General features: G+C 39.0%; 1 protein-coding gene across 11 annotated transcripts in view; it reads left to right on the top strand.

Annotated features, from left to right (window-relative positions):
* Positions 1–18,797, top strand: part of dysf (dysferlin, limb girdle muscular dystrophy 2B (autosomal recessive)) — a 111,957-nt gene that overhangs the window by 39,584 nt on the left and 53,576 nt on the right. For 4 of the 11 annotated variants that reach the window (XM_067579752.1, XM_067579753.1, XM_067579754.1 and 1 more), the window contains exons 17-37: positions 1,491–1,606; positions 2,467–2,580; positions 2,679–2,856; positions 3,900–4,024; positions 4,134–4,240; positions 4,323–4,518; positions 5,403–5,549; positions 5,665–5,796; positions 6,513–6,679; positions 7,385–7,499; positions 7,601–7,706; positions 7,796–7,938; positions 9,330–9,503; positions 9,853–9,937; positions 10,044–10,121; positions 14,612–14,793; positions 14,922–15,062; positions 16,024–16,053; positions 16,189–16,224; positions 17,366–17,467; positions 18,091–18,252. In XM_067579752.1, the coding sequence (XP_067435853.1) occupies positions 1,491–1,606; positions 2,467–2,580; positions 2,679–2,856; positions 3,900–4,024; positions 4,134–4,240; positions 4,323–4,518; positions 5,403–5,549; positions 5,665–5,796; positions 6,513–6,679; positions 7,385–7,499; positions 7,601–7,706; positions 7,796–7,938; positions 9,330–9,503; positions 9,853–9,937; positions 10,044–10,121; positions 14,612–14,793; positions 14,922–15,062; positions 16,024–16,053; positions 16,189–16,224; positions 17,366–17,467; positions 18,091–18,252 (2,636 nt within the window). Of the gene's footprint in view, positions 1–1,176; positions 1,210–1,490; positions 1,607–2,466; positions 2,581–2,678; positions 2,857–3,899; positions 4,025–4,133; positions 4,241–4,322; positions 4,519–5,402; positions 5,550–5,664; positions 5,797–6,512; positions 6,680–7,384; positions 7,500–7,600; positions 7,707–7,795; positions 7,939–9,329; positions 9,504–9,852; positions 9,938–10,043; positions 10,122–14,611; positions 14,794–14,921; positions 15,063–16,023; positions 16,054–16,188; positions 16,225–16,645; positions 16,688–17,365; positions 17,468–18,090; positions 18,253–18,797 lie in introns of all 11 variants that reach the window. The other 7 variants (XM_067579744.1, XM_067579746.1, XM_067579749.1 and 4 more) reach the window with 3 other exon arrangements.

The raw sequence follows: 18,797 nt of genomic DNA, 5'->3' as shown, positions 1-18,797 counted from the left end.
GGATTATTGGCTACTGAGAAAGCAGAGACAGAATATATTTTTGTTTGTTTAAGTGATTATAATTTTTCTACAAACAGAACTTAAAAAATGTCCCAGTACACTCTTTGAATTGAGACACTAATATAATACAAGTCATAAATAGTCTAAATAGTCAAATAATAAACTTATCTTAGTTTTAGAAAAGGTTTCTGAGTCATATTTCTTGAAAAAAAAAAAGACCTTAACCAGAATTTAGCTGATTGGCTCACTGTGTTTGTTTGCAGTCACACTCAAAAATCAATTAATAATGGTCTAAATAATTGAAATACCTTGTTTGGAATATCTTAAAGGACCACACCAGTTACAGCTCCTCAACTACAATCTATCATATTGAGTTTTACATTTTCTGATGTACTTTCCTTGCTCTTCAGGCAGCCATTGGTTTCCATTAATTTGTGTAAGGTTTAAAAATAAATCTGCAACGATAATGCAGCTTTGACAAAAATTATGTACAGCCTTGATGTTCACAGTGATGCATTACTCAAGCCAATTCAATGTTGGATGGAATTGAACAACACATAAATAGAGGAGGAAATTAATTAAAATCGGATGGTTTCCAAAATGGTAATCTGTGATTGATATGTTTATATTATATGTGATTTGTATGGGTTAAAAAAACCACTGGTATGGTCCTTTAAACAAATGAGACCATGGCTGACAAAACTGGAGCCCTAGATTTCACAGAGGCACCGTTAGCGCTTGTATTTTCCATCAGTCTTTCCCTTCTTCCTCTATCCTCTGTCATCAATAACTGTGAATGAAGACCAGAGTCAAGCAGATTTCTCCCTAAATTGTGCAGGAGATCAAAAAATGCTTTTGGCAGCAATGGTCTCATTATTTAGAGTAATATATTTTAAAATGATGCAACCTTATAAACTTACTGAACTTGTTTCCTACTTCTTCTCCAGTGGTTGAAATTATCAGTAATTTCACTCACTTCTCAGTAATGTTTCAAGTCATTTACTTGAAACAAACCAAATGATCTTCGCATTTGGTTTCTTGGCGTCATGCGTGCTGTTTGAGTTTGTGGTCCAGTGCATCTGTTTGGGTTTGAGTGGCGTTCAAAGACATCTGTTTCCTTTCTGTCTGACTCATTTGTCTGTGATTCTGAACCATCCTTCCTCTCTACGCACTCAGATGACTTGTCTCCACGGACCGTCCACCCTGGCAGTACGTCCACCATCCTCTCTACACAACTTTTATATTGAAAATATAAATCATTAAAAAAAGCACTTGAAGGAAAACTCTTAATAATTCTTGTGTTTTGTTATTTTCTTCTTCTCAACTCATATCTGTTTCCAACTTTCCAAATTCTGCTGAAATTTTGTACTCTGTGTCAATCAATTCAATCATTTCATCTTGTTTAATCAATCTTTTCTTCATTTCTATCGATGTTCCAACATCCTGCCATGTTAACAATAAAACTAATTGTCCATTTCGTCTCATTGCAGTGGACGACAGTCTTGGTTTCTTGCCGACGTTCGGCCCGTGTTTCGTCAACCTGTACGGCAGCCCAAGAGAGTTCACCGCCTTCAATGACCCTCATGAAACTCTAAACCTCGGAAAAGTAACTCTATTAATCTAATAGACTCTAATCTAATAATCTACCTGTTTTTCTTTTTGAACAAAATAAACCAGTCACCTCAGACTTAAAGGTACTCTATGGAGTTTTTGGCCACAAGTTGCAATTTGGATCAACGTTTCTGTGAGCAGTTATTTGTATTTTGTGCATTTCGTAGCATTGCTTTATTTGAATTAAAAAATCAGCTTTACTATTCTCACGCATTCCTGTTGATGGTTTTATGCTATTTAACTGATTGACAGTTGCATTAAGAAACATAAACAAGTGCCAGCAAAATGCAGGAAGAAGGAGACTGATAACTTGCAAATGTGGATGCAATACATGCATCAAAATTTGCGAAAAAATTGGCTTTAAAAATGTTTTATGACGAAGGAATTCATAACATTTGTTAGGCCTCAAAGATAAACACAAAATGTAAACATAACTTTGTTATTGTTGTGTACAAGAAAACTTCACAGAGTCCCTTTAAAAATAGAAAATAACGGACTATGTACCACTTAATTCTGTTAAATCTTTAATTGTGGCTGGTTGGTTTCATTAAGATAACTTGTCTGAATTCAATTAAAAGCTCATCTTGTTAAATGCTCATTTTGATGATGTTTACACTGAATGTGTAGTGATATTTTTATGGCTGCTACATTCCAAAAATAATTAAATATCCCTAAAATTCAGCCAGAAATATTAAGTGTCTTTGCAACAAATTGGGATATCCGCTAAATTTTAAAATAAAGTTCTTTGAACAGTATTTTGCTGTTTTAATGATCCATGTTGCACCTTTAAAAATGTGATAATGTCACGAAGTGTAAACCACTGGTGCCTCTCTTCCTCTTCCTTCTGTCTCCCAGGGGGAGGGCGTGGCGTACCGAGGTCGAGTTTTACTTGAACTAACCACAAAACTGGTGGACAAACCGGAGCAAAAAATCGAAGACATACCATCAGATGATTTGCTGGTGGTTGAGGTGAGAGGGTGAGGAGGGAGGAAGGTTGTAAACGCTTCAACGCAGAAAGATAGATATCACTCATCCATTGTTTTTTAAAATCTCTCTTCATCTAACAGAAGTTTCTCAGGAAGAGGAAGTTCTCTCTCTTCGTCGCGTTTTACTCGGCCACGCTCCTCCAGGACGTCGACGACGCCATCCAGTTCGAGGTCAGCATCGGCAACTACGGCAACAAGTTCGACTACACCTGCCTCCCTCTGGCGTCCACCACACAGTTCAGCAGGGCTGTGTTCGATGGTAGGTCAAAGCTGTCGTGTCAGAGGTCAAAGGTGAGGTTGTATTTACTGCCACTGAAGTCCAGGTGAAATCTATAAATATTTAAATGTGCAGTAAAGCATCCAAATGTCTTTATGTGTCCAGTAAATCTGCAATACTGGTGTAAATGTGCAATAAGTGGAGATTCATGTATCAATATACATAGAAATAAACTGTTATAGATGTGCAGCAGATAGATGCATATGTGCAGTAAAGCAATATAAATATGCATTAAATTAAAATACATGTGCAGCAAAGTGGCGTGCATGCACAGTTAACCGATAAAGATGTAATAAATTAAAGTATGTTCGCAGTAAGAGTTGAACTTTGGGAAGAATTTAACTTGCATTTTGCATTTGCACAACAGAAGCTGATGAGACATGCAAACAAACAAACATCAGTTCATGTTTTTGGCTTTTTACGATTTATAATGGCATTTATTCAGCTCATGAACCGCTGATTTAGAAGATTTTACTGCATTGTAGCTGGAAACAAAAACAGCAGAAAGTTTTTTTTAAATTTTACTTTATTTGTAGTTTTTTACAGTTTTCCCCTTAGTATGTTTTTGTTAATCCAAGTTAGTTATCCGTTCGCTAACACTGATTAGTTAGTGAGTGCAATACTACTTAACTTGTTTTATTTAATTGTATATTTAATTTACACACTTTGCCTCATTTGCACATCTGTTTTTTTTTAGCATTTTTAATGTTTTTATTCTTTTAAATATGCTCTGACACTTTACTCACCACTGTTCATTGTGTTCTAATATTTCAGCGATAGTGTAAACTCTTGCATGTAGTGTATTTTGCATGTGTCTGTACATATGGAGATTATGTACTTCTATTATGTGTACGTCATATTTTTCTATATGCAACACTTGAGCCCAAGTCTCTGGGTATATTATACATATATTTATATATTCTCTTATCTTATAATGAGCTTTGATTGTAGAATAATGTTGATTGATTTGCTGATGATGGTTTAAGAACAATGATTGTGTTGTTGATCATGTGTGTGTGTTTTAGGTTGTCAGTACTACTACCTCCCTTGGGGAAACATTAAGCCGGTGGTGGTTCTGTCCTCTGAATGGGAAGATATCAAACCGAGGATCGAGGCTCTCAACATGCTGCTGGTCATCATCGACAGACTGGTTTGTTCTTCATCTGTGTGCTCATGTGCATCTGTCTTTATTGGGAGTTATTTGAGTTGTCGACTTTCACATTCATTCACCATCTGAACGTGTGTGTGTGTGTGTGCAGGAGGAGAACCTGCAGCGTGTGCAGCTGGAAGTGAAGGCGGGCAGTGATCTGGAGGAGGTGGAGCTCCGAGTGGTCGAGCTGTTGGATCAGGTCATCACAGACTGCAGGTAAACGCTCTGTAAGTGCGGATCCCGCTCTGATCTCTGATCCTGCACCTCTTTTCACTATCCTCTCTCTTCGTGTCTCCAGTGAGAAGCTGCCCTCTCTCGACCACTGGCAGTGCGCGACCCCTCTGGACCGCTCGTTGAGGCACATTCGTACTCTGCACCTGGAACAGATTGTGAAGGCGGCGCAGGCTCTCAAACACGGGCCGGCTACTGAGCTCTCCACTGTGATGGAGCAGGCTGAGGACTGGGCCAGCAGGCTGAGAACCATAGCCGAGGAGGTGTGTGAGCAGTGTGATCCTGCCTGCTGATCCTGTCAATTTTCTTGATTAATCAATAAGTTGTTTGATCTATAAATATCAGAAAATGTTGATTATTGTTTCCCAAAGCCCAAGATGCAACAGTCCACAACCCAAAGATATTCAGTTTACTGTCATAAAAGACTAAAGAAACCAGAAAATATTCACATTTAAGAAGCTGGAACCAGAGAATTTGGGTATTTTTTCTTTAAAAAAAATACTCACAACGATTAATCGATTATTAAAATAGTTGCCGAATCATTCTCTGCTAATCAACTAATCGTTGCAGCTCTAATGCCAACAACCCAGATAAATGTCAAAAAAGAAGTTGTACATCTACAGAAAGAAAAATGAGATTTAGGTTTGCAAGAAATTGTTTTTTGCCATATTTCCTGACACGTTCCATGTCTGTAATGTCCTTTTTTGGACACTTTACTAACAAAAACAGAAAACATCTAAAGCAAGAGTAAAAAATGTAATCTTGATCAATATTTACTGAGTTTTGCAGTTTCCCAGCAGATTTTGAAAGTGACGTGTGATGTAATAATGTACATTATATACTTTAAAGGAAACAACATCAGTGTTATTCTTTAAAAACATCTTTACAAAAAGCCCTTTTTTTGTTTTTGATGTCTCTATTTTTAACTGAATGTTATTCTTGCAACTGATTTTGCTGCTGATGATGATGATGGTGATGAGGAGGAAGAGGAAGAGTAGGAGGCAGTGGAGAAGGAAGAATATAATGATCACTGTTATTAAATTAATTTGGTTTTATTAAAAGAGGAACATTTACATTTTAATAAGACAAAACACTATTAATAAACTCTCTCTCTCTCTCTGTGTGCCTGTCTATGTCTCTCGCCCAGCCCCAGAACAGTCTTCCAGACATAGTGATCTGGATGCTGCAGGGTGACCGCAGGGTGGCGTACCACCGGATCCCAGCGCACACGGTGCTCTTCTCCCAGGAGCATTGTGGGAAACACTGCGGACAACTGCAGACTGTCTTCCTCAAAGTACTTTATACACATACACAAACACACACAAACACATTTATCTTTCCTGAAATAAAGTGTGGCTGACCCGTGTGTGTGTGTGTGTGTGTGTGTGTGTGTGTGTGTGTGTGTACAGTACCCACAGGGCAGCGGCGGAGAAGCCAAACTCCCCGGTCAGCTGAGGGTCAAAGTCTGGTTTGGATTGGCCGCTGATGTGAAACACTTCAACCAATACGCTGAAGGAAAACTGTCCGTCTTTGCTGAAACGGTAAGATTCAAACTGCTGCCGGCGGTGGTGAGGATCACAGAGGATCTTCTAACGGTCAGAACGAACAGGAGGAAAGATTACAGTGAGCAAAACCTCTTTCCAATGTGAACCCGTCCTTTAGCAGCAACTTACAACAGCCTTCAGCACAAACAGTTCTACAGCTCTAAGTGCATTTCCATCAGTTTTCATTTGTGCATAAAAAAGCTGCAGACACGCTGGAAATTTAAACAAAAAGTTGAAACACTATGGAAAAGTTTTTACATTTGGCCGAAGTGAAAAAGTCTGAATAAATCATCAATCATGTGACTTAAAGGGACAGTTGCTTTTTTGCTCCACTGAACAGACGAAAACATATCTGTGTGCAGTGATGAGGAAATTGTAACGTTCTTCAAATTAAAGCCTTAAACCAACATTTTGTCATATTTCTATCACATTTTCTTTTCCTACATTTGAGATTTGTCTGGCGCTCTTTTAATTACGTCATTCCTCCGTCAATTTATGCTGTTTTTGAATGGAAACATCTTTATTGACAGTGACGGTCTGTAAATTAAGCACAAGTCAACACACTTGCAGTTATTCCTTCATATTACAGGTTTTATGTGTTTTATATACATTCTTCATGTTTTATTTATCTAACATTGTACAAAAACGTCAAGATGCCGTGCTATGATGTCATCCCGTGACCCAGATCTGTCAAATCGTGTGTCTCTCTGTAGTATGAGAACCAGACCCGGCTCGCCCTGGTGGGCAGCTGGGGGACTACTGGTCTGACGTACCCCAAGTTCAGCGACGTCACCGGAAGAGTGAAACTACCCAAAGACAGTTTCAAACCCTCGCCTGGCTGGACCTGGGCCGGAGACTGGTTCATCAGCCCGGAGAAGACGTGAGTCTGTGTGTGTGTGTGTGTGATAGAGGTGTGAATTTAGTATATTTAACCCCAACCATCATTATTGATTAATTATTTTGAAAGCCAGACAGAAATGTAAACATATTTTAGACCTTATACCAAACTGTAAAACTGTTGTTGATATATTTATCTTTGTATTTTAACTGATACCCAAGTTGCTTCATATGATTTCTTTATTTTTTTATTTTTTAAATATATATATATATATATATATATATATGTGTGTGTGTGTGAATTAGTTTTTTGGGGGCATTTAAAAAATTGGAAAAAGACAAAGTAGAAAAAAGAAAAGAACAGAATCATCAGGTCATATCAGTCATATTGTAATTTGTTTATCATTTGGCTTCTTATTGATGATTTGATATGTTCATGAGGAAATGTATCGAGTTATTAGTAAAGGTAATTTTTGTAAAAGTATCTGATTGTGTGTATTCATGTGTCTGAATGCTCTTTAATGCACTGTGCTGGCAATGGTTTGATCTTTTTCTGTTTTTTTCTCTTTAGGATTTACATGTTTTTATCATTTTTTAAGGGATTTTTAGTTTTATATCTTTATTTTTTCTGTTGTTGTTGCGCTGCTGTAGACTGGGAGGAACAGCATTTCAGTTTTTTTGTGTATTCAAGTACACACAGTAAGAAAATGACAATAAACTAAATCTTGAATCTTTAATAATCTCTCAGACTGCTGTTCGACGTGGACGCCGGTCACATGATCTTCACAGAGGAAGTGTTTGAAAACCAGATGAGGTTACCGGGCGGACAGTGGATCGGCATGCCGGAGGGTTACACTGATGTGGTACGTGTGTGTGTTTATATATGTGTGTGTGTGTGTGTTTCTGTACATATCACGACTTCACTCACATCTCTGTAAATCTAAAAACCGAACGTGTGTGTCAGAACGGGGAGAAAGCTGTGCCGAAGGACGAGGTGGAGTGTCCTCCCGGCTGGGTGTGGGACGAGGTGGAGTGGAGCGAAGACCTCAACAGAGCTGTGGATGATCAAGGTACCGTTGATTAAACAAGAAAGCCTCTCCTTCAAAATCTACAGCTACATAATCCCAACCTGTGTGTGTTTATGTGTGTGTGTGTTCAGGCTGGGAGTACGGCATCACCATCCCTCCAGACCGCCGTCCCAAGTCCTGGGTACCGGCCGAGAAGATGTATCACACCAACCGACGGAGGCGTTGGATACGGTTGAGACGACGAGACCAGCAGAAGATGGAAGCTCTCCGAAAGGTAACAAGAGAGTTTTTAACGAGCTGCTTTGATGAAACTGTTCTGGTTCAACGAGATGAAAGATGATAAAAAGCTTCGTAGATCTGAGGAGAACTGCGGAGTTGGGGGATGAATATCTGAGGGTTCAAGGCAGTTTAACCTTACAAACAAGCATTTGGCCATTTTGTTGGTGTAAAGAGTTTAATCACTTTATATCCAGTTTTTTTTACAGCAAAGAATAATTCAGCAACTGCAAGATGAAAATGTTGTCAGACGAAGTGTTTAAACTACTGAACGCCCATGAAAATATATAAGAAACACTGGCTGATAAAAGATCCACGATCATAGATTTTTATGTGCTGAGTGTGTTCACTACCACAAACATTCAATTACTTTTTACATTACTATTATTTTTTTGTTTTTCAAGAAAAAAATGATTTGTTTTTGACATCCACATATGATAAAAACAAACTTTTACCGTCATATAATCAGCTGTACATGGATTCAAAGCGAACAAACGCTTATTAAAATAAAGAAAGCTTATACAAAGACCTCCTAAAAACTCAAGACAACATAAACTGAATTACAATAAACAAGAATAACAATTAACGTTTTGACACACTTAAATGTCTTTTTTCATATGAGTTAAGTAGCTTATAGTGGTTGAAAGCTAAACTCAAAATAGATTTGATCAAGTATATGAAAGGACTAAATTTGTTAAGCTGCTGGATATAGATTCAGAATGCTGCTGAACTCCCGTTGTGGGTTTGATGAAGAGGAAGATTTCTGAGGAGACAAAGACTCATTTTCTTCCCCATTTGCTATTTTTATTGTCTTAAAAACAATACATGTTTACATGATTATTTCTCCCTTTTTTAGAGTTATTTTATTCCATACGCTGTGTTTACCTGTTTATGTGTTCATTGTATTCATGTACTTACATCATGTTGTCTCTCAAGTATGTAAATGCTTTGACAACATCTTTTTAAACCAAAATGTCTAAATGCTAATAAAACTTCATTGAACTGAATTTAGTCAAGAGAGATCTAGAGCAAGAGATGATGGATAGAAGTAGAGAATATGCAGCTGTTAATTAATATTAATATGGATCAATAATCTCTTTTACATCCAGTTCAGCCAATAAACATTTAATTTTCATCAGCTGGATTTTCACAACAGTCCTCAGTCTTCATCATGTCATCCTCTAATGTGAGTAGTTTCCTGTATGAACCACTAGATGGCAGTCTAGTCGCACAAATGAGCAAAAGAAGAGCTGAGATGTAACTTCAGCTTCTGGGTTCAAAACATGTCTCTTTAAACTGTAATATGTTACATCATATTATCTGAGTTTATATCTTTGTTCAGAGATAAAAATAATGGAATGAATCATGAATGTGTGTGTGTGTTTACAGCAACGTCCGGACGAGACGGAGAGGGAAGGCTGGGAGTACGCCTCGCTGTTCGGCTGGAGGTTCCACCTGAAGCCGAGGAAGACGGACAGCTTCAGGAGGCGCAGGTGGAGGTGCCGCATGGAGCCGCTGGAGAAGACGGGACCGGCCGCCATCTTTGCTCTGGAGTGCTCTCTGGTGAGAGAGACACAAGTTAAACACACCGAAGAAGAAAAAAACATGTTTACTGATGCGATTTCTGGACTTTTCACATTCATAAAACGTCAAATAACAGCATTTAAGATAAACTACAAGACCAAAAGCTGAAGTTTGCTTCCATTTAGCCACAAGATTAGTGAAGTCGCTCATTTTTGGCTACGTTGTGTATATTAAGACTTTTAAAGGCCCTGCAGAAGGAAAACATGCAGCAATTATTCATGAATATTGTATTTTATAGCAGTTTTCTATTCTTCTTTATTCTGAATGTCATTTTCCTCCTTTTTTGGCCTTCTTCCTGTCAATCCTCTTCCTCCTCTTCCTCTCACAGAGCAGCATAGAGGACAAGAACGACGACAAGTCAGTCACAACCACGTTCGGAGTCAACCGACCGACCATTTCCTGTTTCTTTGACCGTAAGACAGCGTACACTCTTTACTTTATCTCTTCTTTGTCTCCTCCACCTTCTTCTTCTACCTCTTTTTTCCCAGTATAATGACGTATGTGTGTGTGTGTGTGTAGGTGGAACCCGCTACCACTTGCGCTGCTACCTGTATCAAGCCAGAGACCTGCTGGCTATGGACAAAGACAGCTTCTCAGGTAACATACAGGGAGTTATTTAAAATCTTTGACATGTTTCCCATCATGCATCTGTCACATATCAGTATTTATGCTAGTAAACTGCGCCATCTGGTGGCTGGAAAGTGAACTTAAACATGCAATCATACATTCAGCCCACCAGAAACAGTCCCAAACAACTTGCAGATCGAATTGTTCCACCAGCTTCTGAAACTCGTCTCAATCTCTCAGTCAGTATTTTCTGTCATTTGTCCAAAACTCTTCTACAACACTCGCTTTTAGAAGTTGAATGATACTTTTTTCTACATGCACAAAACACTACAGTGCCCACGAAACAGCTCAGTCACCAGAATAACATGTTGGCATCGTACATTTCTGCAAAAACCACAGATGCATTGAATCTCTACATGTAACACGTAGCAGCGTATCGACATCTCTACACTCCGTATCTCAGGGAAAAGTAATGTAGCTCAGATGACATGTGTGTGAGCTCACTTCCATGTTGAAAGAAAGTTGAAAAAGCATCAAAGCAGCAGAGACCACTCACTGTTCGAGGCTACCGCTTGCTTCCCGCTTCGACCGACAAACGTGGATGTGTATTTTTAGCGAGACGTCTCTCTGGCGACAAAATGGTGTATTCTATAACCCAAACCATCTTTCCTTAACCAAGTGGTTTCGGTGCCCAAACCTAACCAGATCTTAACCTCAGCCTTGTCACATCATAAAACATCATTATACAGCTAATAACGGCTGTTTAATGTGTCATTAAATGACACTAGAAAAGCTTAAAATGCGATCCGACATTTAAAGCGTAGAGAAACGTACGACGCCAGTGTTTTATTTTGGCGATCGAGGTGCATGAGAAGCTATTCGGGTGCTTGGCGTCTCTGCAGCTTGGTTTCGTCTTTATCCAAAAAAAACCTCTTTTCGAGCTCTTTAGCTGTAATCTCCGTCGTCTAAAAACTTGTCCAAATGAACCGCAGCACCTCGCCTCTTTTTTTTTTTTAGTTTTTTGTGTTATTATGAAGGGAAATAAGATTTTTAATGAGGTTTTCCTACTTCTGGAGCAGCTCTGTATTGAAAATAAAGAAGTTTAGAGCTTTAATATCATGCAAATTAAAGCTTTAAACAATAAGAGCATTAAAACAATAATGATTTAATTGTAAAAAGCTCATTATTATTATTATTAGTTTGATGTTTCTGCACTGCTGCATCAGGGAGAGACTGGATAGTTACTGAAAGAAAGACTGACACAGGAAGGGGGAGAGCAAAAAAAAAAAAAAGAAAAGAAAAGAGAAAATGCTTTTCTTTTATTCAAAGAGGTCATGGAAACTACGGCTACTGTGTGTGTGTGTGTGTGTGTGTGTGTGTGTGTGTGATAATCAGAAACCCCACCGCAGATGTAAAAACAGAGACGGAGCTTTAAAAGACAGGGAGGGATGAGTAGACGGAGAAAAGAGAAGAAATGATAGATGATGGAGATACAGATGGAAGGAGGGAGGTTTGGTTAAAAAAAAGAGGGAAAGAAAGAAAGAGAAAGAGAGCATCCTGGCCCCTGACTGAAATGATAAATTAGTATCACTCTCGCCCCTTGTTAGCACACACACACACACACACACACACACACACACACACACACACACACACACACAGTGTAACGGATGAGTAGAGTTGATGGATGGCTTTCAGTTGTGTGTTAATCTGGTATTACATGGCGTCTGGGCGGCCATGATTAAAGACTGACTCAACTATCAAACACTGACTTCCTTCTGTCTGTTTCTACCTACCGGGCTAAATCTCTCTGTCTGTCTTTCTAGTCATTCTGTCTGTCTATGCTTTCATTTTGTCTTCCTTTCCTTCTATCTGTCTTTCTTTCTTTGTCTTTCTTGTCTCATTTTCAGTGATGATCCAAATTTCAACATCTAGAAATCTCTTTTTCTCCTTCCCTCCTTCATTCTTCTCTCTCTCTCATTGTCCCTCACCCTTTCTTTCCTCCATCTTTCTCCTCCTTTCTTTATTTCTGTTCTGTCTTTCTTTCTTTCTACCTACATGTCTAAATCTCTTTATTTCCGTCTTTCTGTCTCTGTATTTCTTTCTCTTGTATTTTTTAGTGATGATAAAGTCTCACATCCAGAAATCTCTCTTTTCCTCCAGTCTTCCCTCTCCTCCATCCCTCCTTCATCCTTCTCTCTCTCCATCATTGTCATCATCATGTCATTTTGTCTTCCTTTCCTTCTGTCTTTCTCATCTTTTGTCTTTCTCGTCTTGTCTCCTCTTAAGTGATGATCCAAATTCCCACATCTAGAAATTTCTCCTTCCCTCTTTCATTCTTCTCTCTCTCCCTCTTGTTGTCCCTCATTCTTTCTTTCCCCCATCTTCCCCTCCCTCCTTTCTTTGTTTTTGTCCTTCTTTCTACCTATGTGTCTAAATCTCTATTTCCATCTTTCTTTCTTTCTGTCACACTTTCTTTCTTTTATTTTTATTTTTAGTGATGATAAAGTCTCATTCCATCTAGAAATCTCTCTTTTCCTCCAGTCTCCCCTCTCTTCCATCCCTCCTTCATTCTTCTCTCTCTCTCTCCATCCTTCACCCTTTCCTCCCTCCATCTCTCCGTCTTTCCCCTCCCTCCCTCCCTTTCTTTCTTTCTCCCTCTCTCTCCTCAGTGTTCATTGTGTTTATGTACCCCTGTGGCTCCCACTGGGACCCTGACTACCGCTGCTTCCCCTCCACACACACACACACACACACACACACACTGTACAGACGCACCACCCATGGTGACCCATTCAATTACCGTCCATTCCCAACAGCCCATTAGCTCATATAAACAGCAATACAAACAGCCCAGGGGGGTTATGTAAGTTTGTGTGTTTGTGTGTGTGCATGTGTGTGTGTGTGTGTGTGTGTGTGTGTGTCAGTTGCAGGGTTAATTGAGGGCTGGTGGGAAAATGCAACTTAGCTTCTGTTTACCCTGATGCTAACGGCTCCATAGAGACTCTTTCCCTGGCCTGGAATAACAAACTACTCGCTCTGTATGTGTGTCACTGTACATGTATGTGTGTGTGTGCGTGTGTTTTTATGCATGTGTCCACATTGAAAGTCGTGTGTGTGTGTGTGTGTGTGTGGCTGTGTTAACATGGAGGAGAGTGGTTGTGACCTGGAATAACAAACCTCTCCGAGCGGCGTTCCCAGCCCTCCGTCTCGAGCTCGGCATTCCCAAGCTGCTGATGTCACCATGTGGGACGCCAGGATAGTTTAGACACACATATTTAAGTTTGGACCGCTATACTTGCGAGGACCCTGATTAAGAATGCATTCCCGAGCTCCAACGCTAACCTCATCCTTTACTGACATCGTAGGACAGGAACTTCAGCTGAGGCTCATAAACGGCTGCTGGAAACCTGTTGTTACTGCTTCTCTGCTGTTTTATTCAGGCTCAGTTTACGTGTATTTTCATTTTAACTTTCTAAAATTGTTTTCAGCTGATTTGTCTAAATGTGAAGCACTTTCTTGCATGAATGGTGCCATAAAGTTGGGTCACTTTTGCACCTGTAGTTCCCTTCATTTGACCATGCACAAGGAAAAATTGGTACATTATTACCTTTTAGCTCTGGGCCTCATTTCCCAAAAGCATTTTAAGACTAAAATCTATCTTACAAACCTTCTTAAACTTAAGTGGTGTTTCCCCAAAGCATCTTAAGACTGTTAGAAATTATTTGCAGATTAAGAAGTGACTCCTAAACACTTTTTAGGAGGATAAAAGCATCTTAAGAAGCACCACAACTTGCAGGAGGAACCAAGAACTAGGGTAAACGTCCCTATAAAGCCCACCAAATCCACTTTTCAGACATTTTTCATATATAATGCCCCAATTAAAGTGAGAACATTTTTGTTAAAATGAAAGCCTAATCTCTCATTTGAAGTGTCAGTAATTAATTTATACCAATTTCTAATGTTTTTATTGTTTAATTTGTCAAAATATGTCAAAAGTCTGGCATGGGCTTAATGGGTACCTAACTTAATGGATGTTCCAAATTAGCCCGCTTCATGATTTGTTGATAAATAAATATATATATTAAAAAATCTTAAGAATACAAACTTGTTCTATTCAAATCTGTAATCTCTTAGCTCTCAGTAGCTATTTTCATTTTGTCTCCACTTCATTCCTACACGTTTTATTTAAGTTTTTATTGTTTTTGTGCATTTTTAAGTCCGTAATTTTACCATGAACACTGAAGTTCTTTGTGAAGTGACATAAAATGAGTGATGTTGATATTTAAATCAGAAAGTAAAACTAATCCAACACACACGCAAATTAATTCTTGTAGAAATTATGCACAAGTTTGAGAGTGTTTGTAGAAAACGCTCTTAGAAAACACTCTTAACTTCTAAGATTGATCGTTATTGATCATTATCATTATCAGACCTACCAGTCACCAAGTATTTTAGAGCAGCAAAATGGATTTATTTATGTTTATGAAGGTTGTGTTTGGTTGTTTGACTCCCTCCAGACCCCTACGCCATTGTGTCCTTCCTCCATCAGTCCCTGAAGACGGTGACGGTGCGCAACACCCTCAATCCCACCTGGGACCAGACGCTCATCTTCTATGAGGTGGAGATTTTTGGCGACCCGGAGGTCGTGATGGCCAATCCGCCAAACATTGTGGTGGAACTTTACGACCAGGATACCTACGTGAGTGTTTGTGAAGGCTTTGTGTGTGTCTATTTTGTCCTTGCTGAGGCTGGACTGTCGCTCTTTTTGCAGTAGCTTCTAACTTTCTTGCCAAACAAATAAATGTTTCTGATTAAATATGTGTCTAGGGAGCGGATGAGTTCATGGGCCGCTGTGTGTGCCAGCCCTCCTTTTCTCCTTCCCCTCACTTGGCCTGGTTCCCGATTCATCTAGGGGAGAAAAACGCCGGCGAACTGTTGGCCGCCTTCGAGCTCATACGCAGAGAAAAGGTCAGAGGGTCAAGCCTCCATTCTTAGCATCATCACCGCTTTGTGAATCTGTTTTGCTCGTCTTCCTCCAACGTCTGTTGTTCTCTTTTTCCTCTTCATCATATTTATATTTCGAAAAATGCATGTTGTGTTTAAGGGTTTCGGGAATACGGATACTTTATCCGGGTGCATCAGTTTTTGAGGTTGAGAGAACAATTTTAGATATGTGTGTGGGTGTAAGTGAGTCCAAGCTCAGGTCATCATGACCGGACTACTGCAACTGCAACTACTGGTTGGACTACCAGCATGCATTGTTAAACCTCTGCAGAGGATTCAGAACGCAGCGGCACATCTGGTGTTTAACCAACCAACCTAAACGAGCTCATGTCACACCTCCGTTCATCCACCTTCACCGGTTTTCCCGGTGTCGGCTCGCAAAAACTTCAAAGCTTTGATGCTTCTCTTCAAGGCGACCGATGTAAATGTACCCTCCTTGTGCCATGAATGATGTCTGGTAACACTATCAATGACTGGTACAAAGTCACAATCCAGACTCTTCTAGATTGTGGTTTTGTGATGGTGGAATTGAGCGACCGAGCTCTGCAGACGTCTTTGGTGCACTAAAGAAACGCACAGGACACCTCAACGCTTTAGCCCCTTTAACCTTTTAGCACTTTATTGATTGTTGCACCTCTTTCTTGCTGTTTTTGGTATTATACACTTGCCTACTTCCAGTTGTTTCTTACTTAAAAAATTAATGCCATATCTCATTGCATTTGTCCCTACTGAGCTACTTGAGAATTTGTACTGGTTCAGTCTTCTAATGACAATGACAAAAATGTAAATGAGTGTTTATGTAATACATTTGGCTTAAATGGGAGGTGATGGTATGATGTCTGACCTTTAATCCAGTATTTTAAAAATGAAATAACTGAATAATCTTAATTAAAAAATAACTTATCCTTCCATTTTCTGTCTACAGCCAGCAGTTCACCATATTCCAGGTCAAGAGGTCAGTTTCTCTTTTTCATTTTTTCCTTTTCCTTTTTTATTTGGTTTATTTCTCTTTATTTCCCCTTTTTTCCGTTTGTTGTTGTACATTTTCAGCCTCTAAAATCAAACTTCTCTGTTCCTCTTTCACACACAGGGAGACATCTTGACTTCCTCCCATGTTCTAGATGAGGTAACGCTGCACTGACACTGACAACAGGTCACACTTTTATTTAACGTTGTTCATCTTGCCAACACTTTGACTGATTGATCTGAATACAAACATGTAAGTTGAAATATTAATTAGATTAAAATGACAGAGTTCAACTGGTTTTTCACAAGCATGGAAATCTGCAGATTTGGGAATACATAATTGGACTTAATGTCCCTGGTGACGACAAATCATTAAGAAATGTAAAGTAACTAAAACACATTTGAGTCCTGATGAATGAATGATTTTGTATTTTCCTTATAATATTTGCAGAATATTTTATACATAATGCTGATTATAATAATGAGATTTTCCACCTGAGGTACTTCTACAGTTTTTTCATTTCTCTGCTCTTTGTCTTTGTCGTCTGTTTTTTTCTTCTCTGTCTTTGTTGCGTCCTCAGTTAATTCTTCCAGGATTCCTCTCTGAAAGCCTGCAGCAATGGGTACAAAGTGGACACTTACTGTTTGCCATTTCTTCATTGTCATTGTCTTTCACAACCTGAAATCCCCCACTAACAGCATTTTAGTTTCAGTTGTATGCGGTATTTTTGTTTTTGTACAGAAGGCCTGAGATGACTTTTCTACTTAAAGTTTTCTCATGATCACTTTTTTTTTTTTTTTTGTGATCCAGAGAGAAGTTTTGTATAATTGTTTTGTGATCTTCTACAATTTCTACAAGCTGTTTCTTTATGATCTCAGAATAATTATTAATTATGGTCCTTTTTTAATTAAAACAATGTTCATTCAATCATCATTTCTTAGATAAAATAGTAATATGACAGATAATTAAATGCATGTCTTCTCAAGCCTTCTGTAGATTTTTAATTATGCCTGTTGTTATTTTTAATGAGTTCCTTTTGTTGAAGACACAAATGCAGAAAAAAACAGTTTTTCCTTGTCTTGAATGTGATAATTGTGTAGTTTTAACACTCTAAAACTCATCTGACTTGTTGAAACTAAATACGATATCATCTAACAGTTGCTTACATTGTTTTATGTCGCCTTGAAAATCAAAACTTGCCTGGCTGCAAACATCATGGCTCCATGTCTTGTGTTATCTCGTTTGTCTCTTGTTGATGACCTGTCTCTGACTCATCGCTGTCCCGCTCTCCCATTGGTAGCCGGAGGAGTCGGACCTTCCGTACCCGCCACCTCAGAGAGAGCCCAACGTCTTCGTGGTTCCTCAGGGCATCAAACCTGTTCTTCAGAGAACCGCCATTGAGGTACCATGATACGTGCCCAACAAACTTCCTCTCAGTTGCAGCACTTTGATGGAAACTCCTTCTCAACTTAAAGGAATATTCCACCGAAAATGTTTGGAGTATCGCGTACTAACCTCCTGTAGGCTTCAACGGTAGCTCTGAAAAGTTGGTAGCTTGTCGATTGTTTTCCATTTGGCGTCTCCATCCCAATAAAGAAAAAGCCCCCCTGCACCACCTCTTGAAAACAAACGACAGTGCTTTATATTTAGTATTGGTGGGTCTATGCTGCTCTCTGCTGGACAACACTGAAATGCAAAACACTTCCTCACTTCTTTGTTTGTTGTGTTGTGATTTGATTTTAATGTGGCATTGGAAAAAAACATTTAATTCAGTTATTAAAGACAAAAAGATTTAAAAAAAAATCGTTTTACCATGTTTTTAATGTCATTATAACACAGTAAATGCATGCTTAAAAAGGAAAAACATATAACAATTTAATTTGTTTTTATTTAGGCGTTTTAAATCTTCCATATTAGTCTGACAAAACAAGCAATTATGACATTTTATGGACTAAAGAATTGTTTCATTAATGGGAAAAAATAAAGAGATAATAACAATACTCCTGTTTCTCTCCTGACCTGCAGATCTTAGCGTGGGGCGTTCGTAACCTGAAGAGTTTCCAGCTGGCCAGCGTTTCCACCCCGAGCCTGCAGGTGGAGTGCGGCGGCGTCACGATCCTGAGCTGCGTCATCCGCAGCATGAAGAAGAAGCCAAACTTTGACGACAACATTCTCATGCTTGATGTGGTGAGAACATGGAAGACCCATGCTGTACTGTACATACACACACACACACACATTATACAGATGTAATCAGCGGAGAGGCCCGCTGCTTTCATGGCTAATGAGTTCCGCTGTGATGTGGTTTGCATCAGTCATTTATCTTCATCAGCGGAGCCACAATAATGTCAGTGGAGCAAAACTACTGGACTTTACTGTTCCTTTCCTTCCCAAAAAAGTAGAAATCTTCTGTTAGTAATTCTGCTGTAAGAAGTCACATATTTTAGACGCTTCCAGCTTGGTTCCAGTTTGATCACAAGGAGAAATTATTTCAACCTTTGTGCGGTTCAGAGTTGTAAAGATGCAGGGTGGTGGATTTCTACCATGACTACCAGTAAATACTGTATATATATGACTCTGGAACAAATGCTGACTGGATGCTTTTAAACTGCAAGTCACTGAAAAACGAGTACGTATGTCTCCAAAACACCGAGACTTACTATTGACCCTGAAAAAGCTTTTTTATTTATGACATCTAGAGTGAAAAAATCCCTCAACAAGAATATTTCTCA

Source organism: Thunnus thynnus, chromosome 22 (assembly GCF_963924715.1).
Source record: "Thunnus thynnus chromosome 22, fThuThy2.1, whole genome shotgun sequence".
Lineage (NCBI taxonomy): Eukaryota > Metazoa > Chordata > Actinopteri > Scombriformes > Scombridae > Thunnus > Thunnus thynnus.
The sequence above is the reverse complement of the archived record's forward strand: the minus strand, read 5'-3'. Positions and strand labels throughout refer to the sequence as shown.